This window comes from Bacillus rossius, chromosome 14 (genome assembly GCF_032445375.1).
Source record: "Bacillus rossius redtenbacheri isolate Brsri chromosome 14, Brsri_v3, whole genome shotgun sequence".
NCBI lineage: Eukaryota > Metazoa > Arthropoda > Insecta > Phasmatodea > Bacillidae > Bacillus > Bacillus rossius.
In genome coordinates this window covers 42,391,022-42,404,068 of record NC_086341.1, presented here as the reverse complement: position 1 = coordinate 42,404,068, position 13,047 = coordinate 42,391,022, and the positions used below count along the sequence as shown (strand labels likewise).

The window sequence follows — 13,047 nt, the reverse complement described above, 5'->3', positions numbered from 1 at the left end:
AAATACTAGTTATGCTAAAATTGGACCCTGATAAGAGTTCAAAGAAATATTAAGGTTCGTTTACAAAGAGCCGGAATATCCATTGTTTTTTTTTTCTTTCTAATTTTTCGCTCATGGTTTTGTCAGAACCATACTTTTTTTTTTTTTTTAATATAATGGCCTAGTTGGCAACATAAATTATTTTCATTATTTGGATGTGTATTCATCTTGGGCGTATTGCTTACCATGTAGCATTCTCCACCCTAAATAAAACTTCATATTATGCGACGGTTTGTTAATAATAACAGCAGAAACAAATTACAGTTTGATGCAGTGCATATTGCTATAGCATTGCATATTCAGTATAATGTGTATCTCAGGTTACCCATTAGGAACAGTTCTGGTTTTAGATGGAATGATGCAAATTAAATAACTCTTGGACACAGTGCAAATGAATTCTAACTTACAAAAAAAATTGTGCTCAAATGTTCTATAAACTGTTTATTATTAAACCCAAATTAAAATGTATTTTTACACATACTTCTAAGCATTATTCATATTGAATGACATTTGTACTTGGTGTGTATGTATGTGTGTGTGTTTATATATATATATATACACACACACACACACACCAAGTACATATGTCATTCAATATGAACAGTGATGAGGAAAGTAACGAGAAAAGTCCTTTGGCTGAAGCATGATTGCATGGAGTGATTATTGTATTAGAAGGTATAGCCCAGTGATAGTGGTTGTGTGGTTGCTCTCTTCACCAGAGCTTTACGGGGGATGGGGGAGGGGGTTGGTTAATGGTGACGCCACCATCGGTGCTCCTTCTGAGAGCACAGGCCGCTATGTGTCCTCAACACCTGAGCCAGTGCTAGTGCGACGAACACGCCCGCGCGAGTGTCTTAGTGCAGCGCCTCGAACGGCGTGACGTCAGTCACGGCCAGCTAATTGCCCAAAGCACCCGGCCGGGTGTGGCAATGCGCATCAGGTATCTAGTGCACTTGTAAATTATTTAACAAACAGAAACTAAAACTTTTAAAAAGCATAAAAATTGTCTGTAATTAATTAATGGTTGTGTCAAGTATTTCCGCTCACAAAACTGGCCGGCATCGCCTTCCCGTGCTCCGTCGTTTTCCCGCGGGTTTTCCTCCCCTCCCTGGCCCGGTTGCTAGGGAGAGTCGTCAGCAGCCATCCAGCACTCGCCAGGGCCGGCAGCCCCGCGCACGGGGAGCCTCCAATTTTCGAGCCAGTTTCCACGTTTAGCATCAATAGGTAATTATCTCCGAATCTTCTTTCTACAGCTCCCCGGTCGGCCCTAACCGGCCGTACGACATGTCGTGCGGTCCTTAGATAAAGTGTGCAACCCGACCATGGGTTTTTCAGAGTAATACGTAATTCTGTGTTTTAAGGCAGCCCGCCGAGGCGCCTGCGCCTCACGCTATAAAACCTCCCCACGGAGAATTAGAACTTTGCCCACGCAGGGTGGCATTGCGCCAAATGCGTAACTGAACTTACGAACGCCTCAACCCCTGGGACGTGCAACGGACGTGAACGAGAGACCACGCTGGGTCCCGTCGCGCCCGTTCCCAGTTTAAACGTGGCTCACACCACTGCGAGAACCAGTCTCGCATCACGTGATCATTAGAAGTCCGGGAACCGAACCCACCTCGAGTCCGGGATGTACTCATAATAAAAACCGTAATTTAGTGTTAATTGCCGTGTTAAGATTAGTGTGTGTCGTCATCACGTCCATGTATAAATCAGTATTAATTGTTAACCCGCACAGACAGTAACAGATTCACGTAGTAAGTGTATCACGAACTATCACGTGTCATGCACCAGACTTGCCGTGCCACGAGCCGTCATTACCGTAGCTTAGGTTAGCCTGCACCCCTCGTTGGAGTAGTCCTCGGAACACCGTGAGACGTAATCAGTGCCGCCATTTGAGGGCCGTGTAGGCGGAGTGAAGGTTGACGACGATACGGCCAGTCACGTGCCAGTGCCTTGTGTGACGTTCTGTAACGTGTGCTACCGGAATAAAACAATCAAAGTTACGTGTTTATTTCACTAATACGCCGTCCTGGGAGGCCATAACAGCCCGGGGGGGCCTTTGTCGACGCGTCCCTGCCTGCAGCCACGAGGCCAGGAACCCCGCCCTTGAGACCAAATTTCCTTTATATCATTTTAATTAACGTAATTTCAGGACAGGCAGCGGGGATGGCGTCAATGGATTAGAAACCAGAGAAGGGGGGATGTGTTTGGGAGCCCTCCCCAGAATATTTGAAGAATAACCTCTTCAAGATCACGTTTTTAAGCCAATCTGGAACTTAAAATTACAATTATGGTGCAGCGGACATCTCTGCTGCTTTGAATTCAAAGCGCTTGCCGCCCCCGACACCCCCCTTTTTTTTAATGCCGTCATATGTTCCCCTCTCCAGCCCTTTTTTTTTTGTTGCAGTGATGTATTTGTACCGTGTAGTCTTTTCCCCCCTCAATTTCCCCTTCTGCGCCTTCACAGTGGGGGTTGTGTATGCTTATTTAAGGCCGTATCGCTATTTTGGTGCCTCTTGTCATAATAAAAACCTAAAAATAACCTAAAAATCATAAAAATAAAAATTATCTATAGGTATAAATTATGTAGAAACTAAAAATGGACTCAGACTGCCACACCAAATGACCCCCATAAATATGGAGGATGGGTTGGTGGGGCAGTTCAAAATTTAACAAAAATATGCAAGGCAAAAGTCACAACCACCATAGGTATCAAATTGCCATCAGCCGGGGTTTCGGGTGCGATTCCCGCGGCGAGTCTAAGGAGCTGTACGTGAAAATTGGGGTGTTTTCCAGGAGGGCGCCAGGCTAACTCGGTCGTCTAACCGTGAGTGGGTCGATCGGCCCCAGCGTGTCCCCTAGACTCAGTGGCTTGACTTGGAAAGTTGCGACGGCCGGGTTAATTCCTGCACCGTAGAAAAAAAACCGACCCGGAGTCGTGTGGGGAGTGGCGTTGAAAAAGGTATTTGGTGATGACTATAGTTACCAGTCGTGAGGAATCAGAGAGACAAAACTTGAAGGCTCCCCACGGTACACGCATGTCTGCTCTGGGCCGCGAGCTGATCAGAACTGCCTCAGGGGTTGGCGTGCGGGGGGGGGGGGGGGACACATTCTCTCCATGTGCCAATGTTACGCCGCTCGTCTCATCTGGGTGGAGACTTGGCGAGGGGTGCGTTCTGCCAGCAGGAGCCAGTACTGCGGGCTGAGGCCGGGCTAATGGCCTTCGGTCGGTACGACGTCAAAATCTATCCCCTAGGCAGGAGGTAAATGTCCAGTGGACCAGGAACTCCAAAGCAAACTGCAAAGGGTCTCTGGAAGTCACTTTACAGAATGTACTTTCGGAGGCTCAAGCAAACAAGCAGGTGGTTGTCTCTCGGGGCGCACACATCTCTCCTGCGGGCTGTTAGCCCGGAGTTCCCTGCGACCTATTGGGTAACCGAAGGCTGGCTGTGTGTGGGGTGTTTGCGGGCCTCCTGGAGGTGACGTGGCAGTGCGATCTGCCACCGACCGCGTCCCGCAGGTAGCGGATATACGGGAATTCCAGCCCGAGAGTTGCAATCTCACTGGAGTGACTGTGAATAACCAATAACAGTCCGCGGACCACTAGCTGGCATGGTGGAGTCGTTATCATTGCTATCGGGAGGAAAGGTAGCCTGGATTCTGCTCGGCGCGTGGCAGGAAGCAGTTCCATCGGCGAAGGCACCGCAGGGGAGCTCGATGTGCCCTAGTAGCGAGGTGTAGACGAACTGCGGGCTGGAACTTGCGGAGCTGTGGACACAACAAAATTGAACAGCATCGGAACTTGGAAGGAAGACTTCAGGGACCTTCGGCTGGGGCTACTGTAGGCTGGCAGTAGTAGCCCCGAGTATCGCTAACTTCAACCATCTCGGGGAATTTGGGCAGCAAGATTTGGGACCCTCCCCCACCCTGGCTTGAAAGGTACACTTCTGTTTGTTTGTTTGCCTAGGCCGGGCGCCATGACATGACGCCAGTACAGCGCGACTCGTGGACCGGGGCGGACGCACGTCCCACGGAGAGACATCATCCTTTGTCTGCATAGAACTCACTTCTGGTAATTATAGTCACTTCTTAAAACCTCTTTTTTACTAATCTCTCCGTGCGTACCCGGTCCAATTTTCGGTCCAGGACTTAATCCGGCCGCATAACTTTAAAAACCCCCTGCACCACACTTGGTCTGCGGGGTAGTTTCAGCATACGGCACGGGCCGCCTCCTGAAGAACAGAACTTAAGTTAAAATCAGTCGCTCCAGCACTGACACCACCCCGTAAGGGAACTTTGAGCGAATTTAGCTGCGGTCCGTGCTCCACTACTGTGGACGCGAACACTGCCTCGATACGTAGATATACGGGATTGGCCGCCTCCAATCACCCTCACCCCTCGTTTGAGTAACCAGGCTCAGAAACGCCTAGTGCCACGCTAATATGGAATATTTAGTGACTTTGTACGACGCCTTGAAACTGAGCGTTTTCTTTTGTAAACTTGTGCAACGCACCTCCACGTAACATTCATAAACTTGTGCAACGCATCTCCACGTAACATTCATAAACTTGTGTAACGCACCCCTAAACCCACAGTCGCAGGAATAAACGATGCATGTCACTTGTTGCATTACTTCAGCGCCTAATTAATTCCTCATAACCAACGCAACACCGCCGACGGTCCTAGTGGGCCACGCAGGGCAACCGACACCACGACCCACCTATCGGCTAGAAACAGAGCTAGTCTGGCGCCCACCCGGAAACATTACATTCACACCAGCCATTCCCGCTAGGAGCCGCGCCGGGACTCGAGCCCGAGACCCCGGACGACGGCACAGTTATATAGTTTGAATAACGAAGAAAATGGAGTCTTTGTAGCAATATAACCTAAAAATTAAGAACATAATTATTTATTTTTTTAATACCTACAATTACTAAGCAATGCATATTTTATAGTAATTAAGGAGTTATTTTACTAACGTGATTAAACAAATTTGTTGTGATAATATTTTTTTGTTAAAAATTGCGAAAATGTTTTCACTTCTGTCGGCAGTCCTTAAAAATGCTTTAAATTTTTTTTATTCTTGTAATTGTGGAATATTTGGCAAACTAAAATATGTAAGATTAAATACGTACATCTGAAAACATACCAGTGTGGCAGGCCAATTATTGTTATAAAAAATTATCTTTAAAACACAACATGGGGCAGGGGTTGAGCATCACAGGGTACTTTCCAACAACAGTAGACGGTACTGAGACCCCAGCTTTTACTATAGCTTATGGCATTACTAAATTAATTTAATTTGTTTCCTTCTTTTACTACTGCAGACTGATGATTTTTTTTTAAATTTATACTAATAGAATTGTAATTTGGAATTTTTATTTATACTAATCGAATTGTAGTTTGGATTTTTTTTATCAATATTTAATATACATTCAATATTATATAGTTGTGTTTGTTTTTATTTTGATTATTTCATGGTCATTGTTTCTGAAACTTTTTTTTTTTGTATAAAACTTTCATGGCTGCCACGTGTTATTTTACATTGGCCATTAATTTAACTGACAGCTCCTGCTGTTGATGGTGTTGGTGATTTCGAATTTTTTGTTCCGGTGTTTTTATTTTAGTTATTTGTGTAGTTCTTTTATAACTGTTATGTTATGCTTATTAATTTTTGCCACCCCGCACTAAAGCCGAAAGTGAGCTGCAGCTGCCTGAGCAATGAGGAGCACGACGTCACGAACCTGGTGTCCAGCGACGCCCGGGAGCGCGCGAGAGGGTTCCTGGCCTACGTGGTGGTCAGGCCGCCGGTGCGCGTGGAGCTGCAGTTCGCGTGCCACATCAACGTGGGCCGCGTGGCGCTGTGGCCGCAGGTCGGCAGCCAGAAGTCCACGGGGCTGGAGATCTTCTCCCAGCACGATGAGGGCGGTGCCGAGGAGAGGCTGGGCTCGGTGGAGCTGCAGAGCGGCGAGCAGGGGGTGGTGTTCCACCAGGCCGGCTCGCTTGGGGTGTCCGCCCCTCTCGGGTTCGTCCGGAGGGCGTTCGGCGCGAGGCCGGCGCAGCTGCGGAGGGTGAAGGGCCTCGTGGTGCGGATATTCAGGACCCGGAGCTCCGTGCCCGCGCTGGGCCGCGTGGAGGTGTGGGGCTGGATCCACGACGGCACTCCTCCCCTCGCCAGGTCCTCGCTGCTGAGGCGGTGGGCCTCCAGGGACCCCGTGCCGGGCCCCGCTACAAGCTGCGGACCCCCCTCGCGGGAGCGGCCACCCCAGACCGCCGCCCCTGTGCCCGAGGACTTCCTGGACTGCGTGACCTGCGAGGTGATGGCCCTGCCCATGATCCTGCCGTGCGGCAAGGCGGTCGACAAGTCCACGCTGGAGCGGCACGCGCTGTGCGAGGCGGCGTGGGGCCGGCCCCCGGGGGACCCGTTCACGGGGATTCCCTTCACGAAGGACGCGCACCCGGTGCCGGCCGCCGCGCTCAAGGCCAGGATCGACCGGTTCCTGGTGGAGCACGCGGACGAGGCGGAGGTGCGGAGAGCTCCGCGCACCGTGGGGCAGGCGCGGGGCGGCGCGGCGCCCCGCTCGGAGGTCAGTGTTCGCGAGGAGCACGTCCGTGCCATGTATCACACTGTTACAATACAGACAAGCAGGGAGGGGCTCACTCGACCAGTGGCGTAGCCAGGATATGTGTATGGAGGGTGTTAAGAAGCATGGCCCCCACCCCCGTATTAAAGCGGGGGGTCCGGGGGTCCCCCTCCCCGGGAAAATTTGGATTTTAAGGTGTAAAATAGTGCTGTTTTAGCAGTTTTCAGTATACTTAAATTTAAATATTGTAATGGTAAAAATTTTATTAATTTTAATATGAAAAAATGTTTAAAAGTGATGAATAAGAAATTAATTAATGATTTGGTGCTAAAAGGGGGCGGGGGGTTGTTTGAACACCTTAACCCCCCTCACCCTGGCTACGCCCCTGCACTCAACCCACATTCCAGGGAGTAGAATGTTACAGTTCGAACAAACTACGATAGAAACAGGAGATTTAAGAGACCACCGGAAACACGTTAACACTTTGCTTAATAAACTTAACAGTCTCTTTAAATATATATATTTTTTTTTGTTCTAAAGGAGCTTGCACTTACATTCAGTAAAAAAATTTCCCATTAATGTTGTGATTTTCTCATTTTTCTTTTTTATAATAGCCCAACCATTGTTTTTTCAGAATCTGTAAATGTTGAAAGTAGCGGCTCATTTGAAAACTATATAAAAATGAAGTTTTATAAATATGTAGGCCTATGTATTTTATTATTCAACCAACGCTGCAGGATAACTATGATATTATTTTTAGTTCCAATTCTTTAATAATTTTTTATAGGGAGAGCGGTGAAGTACAAGAAAATTCTAGGTTGGATATCATTGAAAATGAAAAATTTAAATGCAAAAATTGGTAATAGAATTTAACTTAGTTCAAAAAATATACTTATTTTTATAATTTTTTAAATTTAATAAACAACTCAATTTTGCTCATCTTCGAAGTCCTTCCAAACTCCTAGGTTTTCCAATATTCAGTGAGAATAAAAAAAAATTATTCTCGTGAAAATTTAATTTAATTCTTGATTTAACATAACTTTAAACGTAGGAAGCTGATGTAATCTAACCAACTGTTAGCTTTAGTTATTATCACCTAGACTTGCAAAATTTAGCTCCTGGGGTAAAAACTGTAAATTTCTAGAGTAGCCGCTGATGACAAAAAAAAGTGAATTCCGTAGGTGGTGTCTTTTTGCACTATGGACCTTCCTCTACCCTAAAAACAGTGTTTAAAAACTTGTAGGTACTGGATTCTGAGAAATGTTTAAACTAAGGTGTATAGGTGAAGTGGTGTAGTAACGTCAGTATATCATCACCGCAATGCTAACTATGTGTGTATCTGTTTTGTTACTACTTTTGTCAATGAGGATTCTCATTAATTATGTACCTACCTTCTATGGTTTAACAAAGGCAAAAATTTTAATATTAAATGATATATAATAATTAGGTTGCAAAAATTGTTAAAACCGAGATGGCATCTTTCAGTTACAATTCCTTAGAAGAAAGAATTGAATATCAGATGAGGCTCTTAATGAAACACAGTTAGAAAATGTATTTCCAAAATTCTCATTTTAAGTAGATTTCAAATAAATACTACATACCTATTTTAGCCATTACCATGTGCGTATTTTGGAAAAATTTTATGTTTTTTTTTTCTAGTCCTTAGACCCCAAAACCAGGGTTGGGAAAAAAACAGTTTTTTTAAAAAAAATCAAAAAACATGTTTTTATTGTTTTAAACTGTTTTTTTTTGTTTTAAACTGTTTTTATTTTAAGTTTAACTTTTTTTGTTTTTAATATTAATTTTAATCAAAACCACCAGAATATGTTTTGCACATATGGTTTCAGCAGAAGTCCCATCAGGTGTAAGGTATATTGCTACACATTTTTGAATATGGAATTCCCTGACATTGCCCGGTTTTCCCTGACTGTAGCCATTCCGGATATTATTAAGTACAAGGCGAAAATTTCACCTTTCAAGGAGTACTTTTTCAGTCCTGTAACACTAAAAGAGATTAAACCTCTAGTATGGTGGATGGCTTTGGAGAAAAGTACTCATCATGCAACTCTGCACCTGGCACATCAGTTACACAGTGCAGTGGCTTCGTCAGCTGGTATTGAACGTCTTTTCTCCACATTCGGGTTTGTGCATAGTACTGTAAGGAACCGGCTAGGAACAGAGAAGGCTGCCAAACTTGCAACTGTTTTCCGTGCACTTAACTAACAAAAACAGATTTTAATTAGGTTAGATGAACTTAGTGGAACTGGCACCCTAAAAGGTATGACTGGTTTGACCCCAAGCAGTGCTGGTATTTTATGTTTAAGTGAGGAAAGTGTTTCACTTCAAAACTTCTCATCCTAGTCTGGATATTTATCACAATTGGTGACTTACAATGAGACAGTGATGCTTGCGATGAAAATGTCAATATGCAGTTTTCGTTTTCGTAAGAAATAAAACTTTTTTTAATATGCATATAAAAAACATGTTTAGAACCAAATGTTTTAAACATTGTGTTTTAAACTTTTTTTATTCAGAATGTATTGTTTAAAACAATTTTGAACATATTGTTTTAAACATTTTGTTTTAAACGTGCCAACCCTGCCCAAAACCATTGTCAATTCAAAGAGAGATATATATATCCACTCTATATATATATATATATAGTGGACACCATAACTGTCGAAATTTTTTACAAATCTCTTCCAAACTGATACATAGAAACATAAAATCTAGTAGTGAAAAATCTCGGTTTAGTTCGTTAATGGGCAGTGTACGACCATAGGGGTAGAAATGGGGAAGGTTTTTCTTAAAAAAACGAAAAAAAAAAAAAAAAAATTGCTGTAACTCCCATAATATAGAAAATATGACATCATTTTGTAAGTATTATAACTCGTAGGCGTAATACCAAAATCTTTTGTCTGAATAAGTTTTTTTATAAGACCAACCATAACTGCAAGGTGTTGAAAAAACAGGGGTTGGAGGACAAAAAAAAAGACAACTCCCTTCGTAGGCACGACGTCAAATTCGTACAAATTATGTCATAATCTTATAATTTTTATCTAAAACTTTTGTGGGAAACAATTTTTGATAATACAAACCATTATTTAAAGGAGTTGAATAACCTGGGGTCGGAATAAGAAAATAAATAAAACTTCCCTACTATGTACACTATTGAATCCATTCTTATATACATATATATTTTTTTAATTTTCTAAATATTGACTAAAACTATTGTTTAAATAAATTTTTGTTTACTCAACCTATTACTGCAAGGGGTGGAAATAAAGTTAGAAGTAAAAAATAATTAATAATTTTTTTTTAATAGATGTACTATGTATCATATCTGTTATAATTTAGTGTATGAATCTTAAACATCTTCTAAAACTTTGGCTGAAACAATTTTTGATGAAATGAATTATTACCATAAAAGAAATGGGTTGAAATTTAAAAAATAAAATTCGTAACTTTCTTATTATCAAATTCGTTTGAATTTATTTTAAACCTCAGTGAAAAAAAAATTTTATACAAACACATTATTAGTGCATGGGAAGATAAATAGTGTTTGAAGGCAAAAAAATTAAAAAACTACCTTAGTTGGCATATAATATAAAATTAGTTCTAAGCTATTCAACGGTGGATACATTGATCAAAAAAATTTTTAATATTTTCGCCTGGAAAATGAGCAAATATTTAATAGATCATTTTGTAATATTGGAGAACATAATTAGGTACATTAAGTTGTTAAAATGTTTCAGAGTTAATAGAAGTATACAAAATATTTCCAGAATAAATAGGTACTTCGAAATCTACCTACGCCTGTAGACTGTGCCAAAAGGGATTTTTTTTTAATTTTTATTTACATAATAAAAATTGTTAAATTGATTTAAAATATGTATTTTCTTTACATTATAAAGTTGGGCCCAAAACTTTTGTGTCCTTTGCATATACGTACCTAGCAACAGATCACACAGACACAAGGACAGTGCTAATAGCAGATATGCGTAGGATAGAGAGAGTGAATGCTCAATTTAAACACACATTGCAAAATGAGACATGCTATATAAACTTCATCGAAGGGGGTTTCGCTTCCAAGCTTCCACATTTGGTCTCTTCTCCCCCCACCCCCACCCCTCCGCCCCCCAATTATTGAATTTGCCCCCAAAATTCCCCTAAGGAAACTTAGCCTCCCCTGGTTAGGGGTATAGCATGTAAACATCCTCTGGAAAGGAATTTGCTCCCAAACTCACACATATATTTAGTAAGTACCTATATGAATGAAAACAATTTATTTTTCTCTTCTTTACTGGACAGCTAGGGTCTTAAAATTTAGCTAGCACATTGGTACATTCAACTGCCATAAAATACCAAATTTTATAATTATAGATACTCACTAATCATGGAAAAATATAAACGAACTAATGAAAAATGTCCATCATAAGTTACTACAAATAGTCTTAGGATCATGATTGTGTATATTTGCAAATACTGCAAGCTTGCTGAGTTTGAAGACTGCAGTTTTTCGTGAAGTGTGATAAATATGTGTTAGGTATGTAGGTACCTATTATTGTTTATGTATTATACCCATTATATATGAATTTAATATTTTACACACTTGTAGGATAGCTAAAATCACCCATTTTGAGAGCCACATTTTCGCATATTCAACAGCCACAAAACGTGTAATGTTTGATGGTTATAGCTGCAATACAAGTATGGAAAAAGCGTACTAATATTTGTGCAAATTTCCACTTATTGTGATAAAAATAATAAATAATTACGTAATACAGCAGTCTAGCTAATTAGGACCCCGCTCGTCTGGACATTTTCATAATCAGGACACTGATTTAAAAAAAAAAAAACCTATAAGCTGGATTTGCTCTGCTTCGTATGTTGAAAGCTTAGGAAGCTGTAGGAAAAGTTGTATTAATAAAGAAAAAAAGCATTGATTTTTTTAGTTTTACCAACCATCAGACTTTACACATTTTGTGGCTGTTGAATATGCAAAAATGTGGCTCTCAAAATGGGTGATTTTAGCTGTCCTACAAGTGTGTAAAATATCACATTCATATATAATGAGTATAAGTATGAGTATACATAAACAACAATAGGTACATACCTAACACATATTTATCACATTTAATGAAAAACTACAATCTTCAAACTCAGCAAGCTTACAGAATTTGCAAATATACACAATCATGATCCTAAGTCTATTTGTAGTAACTTATGATGCACATTTTTCATTAGTTTGTTTATATTTTTCCATAACTAGTGAGCAACTATAATTTTTTTTTTTGTTTGTTTGTTTTGTTTATGCAGTTGAATGCACCAATGCGCTAGCTAAATTTTAAGACCCCAGCTGTCCAGTAAAGAAGAGAAAAATACATCTGAAATGTGTATTACGTGCATTTTCAAGCAGATTGCGTTTATTCTGGACTTGCTGTGATCCGGACAGTACAGTGCGAACTAGTGGGTCTCTGCTGTCCGACTCGCGGGAGCGTGTCGAGTCTCGTGTGCCGTGCCAGAGCAGGGGACGGACCTGTGCAGGAGCCGCGCGCGGGCAAGAGGGGCGCGGCCGAAGGGGGGGAAGCCCCCGGGAAGAGGCCGAGGGCCGGCCGCCCCGAGGACGACGACGACGAAGCACGGCTGGACAGCGCCCTGAAGGCGGCCCTCAGCGGTCTGCCGTCCTTCGTGGGTCGCGCGGCGCCGGAGAGTCCGGCCGCCCCCGGTTGTGGCGCCTGCGCCGGCGGCACGGAGCTGTTCACGCTCCCGTGCCGCCACCTGCTGTGCAGGGCGTGCCTGGCGCGGCGCTCCGCCACGGGGGACCTGGCGTGCCGGGCCTGCGGCCGTGCCTTCGCCCGCGGCGACCCCTGCAGGCACCACACGTGACGAACCATCTCGTCTGTTGGCACCCGTGACCCGAGTGTAGCCTCTCTCGTGACGAACCATCTCGTCTGTTGGCACCCGTGACCCGAGTGTAACCTCTCTCGTGACGAACCATCTCGTCTGTTGGCACCCGTGACCCGAGTGTAGCCTCTCTCGTGACGAACCATCTCGTCTGTTGGCACCCGTGACCCGAGTGTAGCCTCTCTCGTGACGAACCATCTCGTCTGTTGGCACCCGTGACCCGAGTGTAGCCTCTCTCGTGACGAACCATCTCGTCTGTTGGCACCCGTGACCCGAGTGTAGCCTCTCTCGTGACGAACCATCTCGTCTGTTGGCACCCGTGACCCGAGTGTAACCTCTCTCGTGACGAACCATCTCGTCTGTTGGCACCCGTGACCCGAGTGTAACCTCTCTCGTGACGAACCATCTCGTCTGTTGGCACCCGTGACCCGAGTGTAGCCTCTCTCGTGACGAACCATCTCGTCTGTTGGCACCCGTGACCCGAGTGTAGCCTCTCTCGTGACGAACCATCTCG

The 13,047-nt window shown here is 43.4% G+C and overlaps 1 protein-coding gene across 1 annotated transcript; it reads left to right on the top strand.

The window, feature by feature from the left end:
* The first annotated feature begins 5,577 nt into the window (after window positions 1-5,577).
* Window positions 5,578-12,613, top strand: LOC134539056 (RING finger protein 37). Its single transcript, XM_063380765.1, has 2 exons — window positions 5,578-6,629; window positions 12,174-12,613. The coding sequence occupies exons 1-2, from the start codon at window positions 5,703-5,705 to the stop codon at window positions 12,513-12,515; spliced, it is 1,269 nt and encodes a 422-aa protein (XP_063236835.1). The 5' UTR covers window positions 5,578-5,702; the 3' UTR covers window positions 12,516-12,613.
* Window positions 12,614-13,047: the final 434 nt, after the last annotated feature.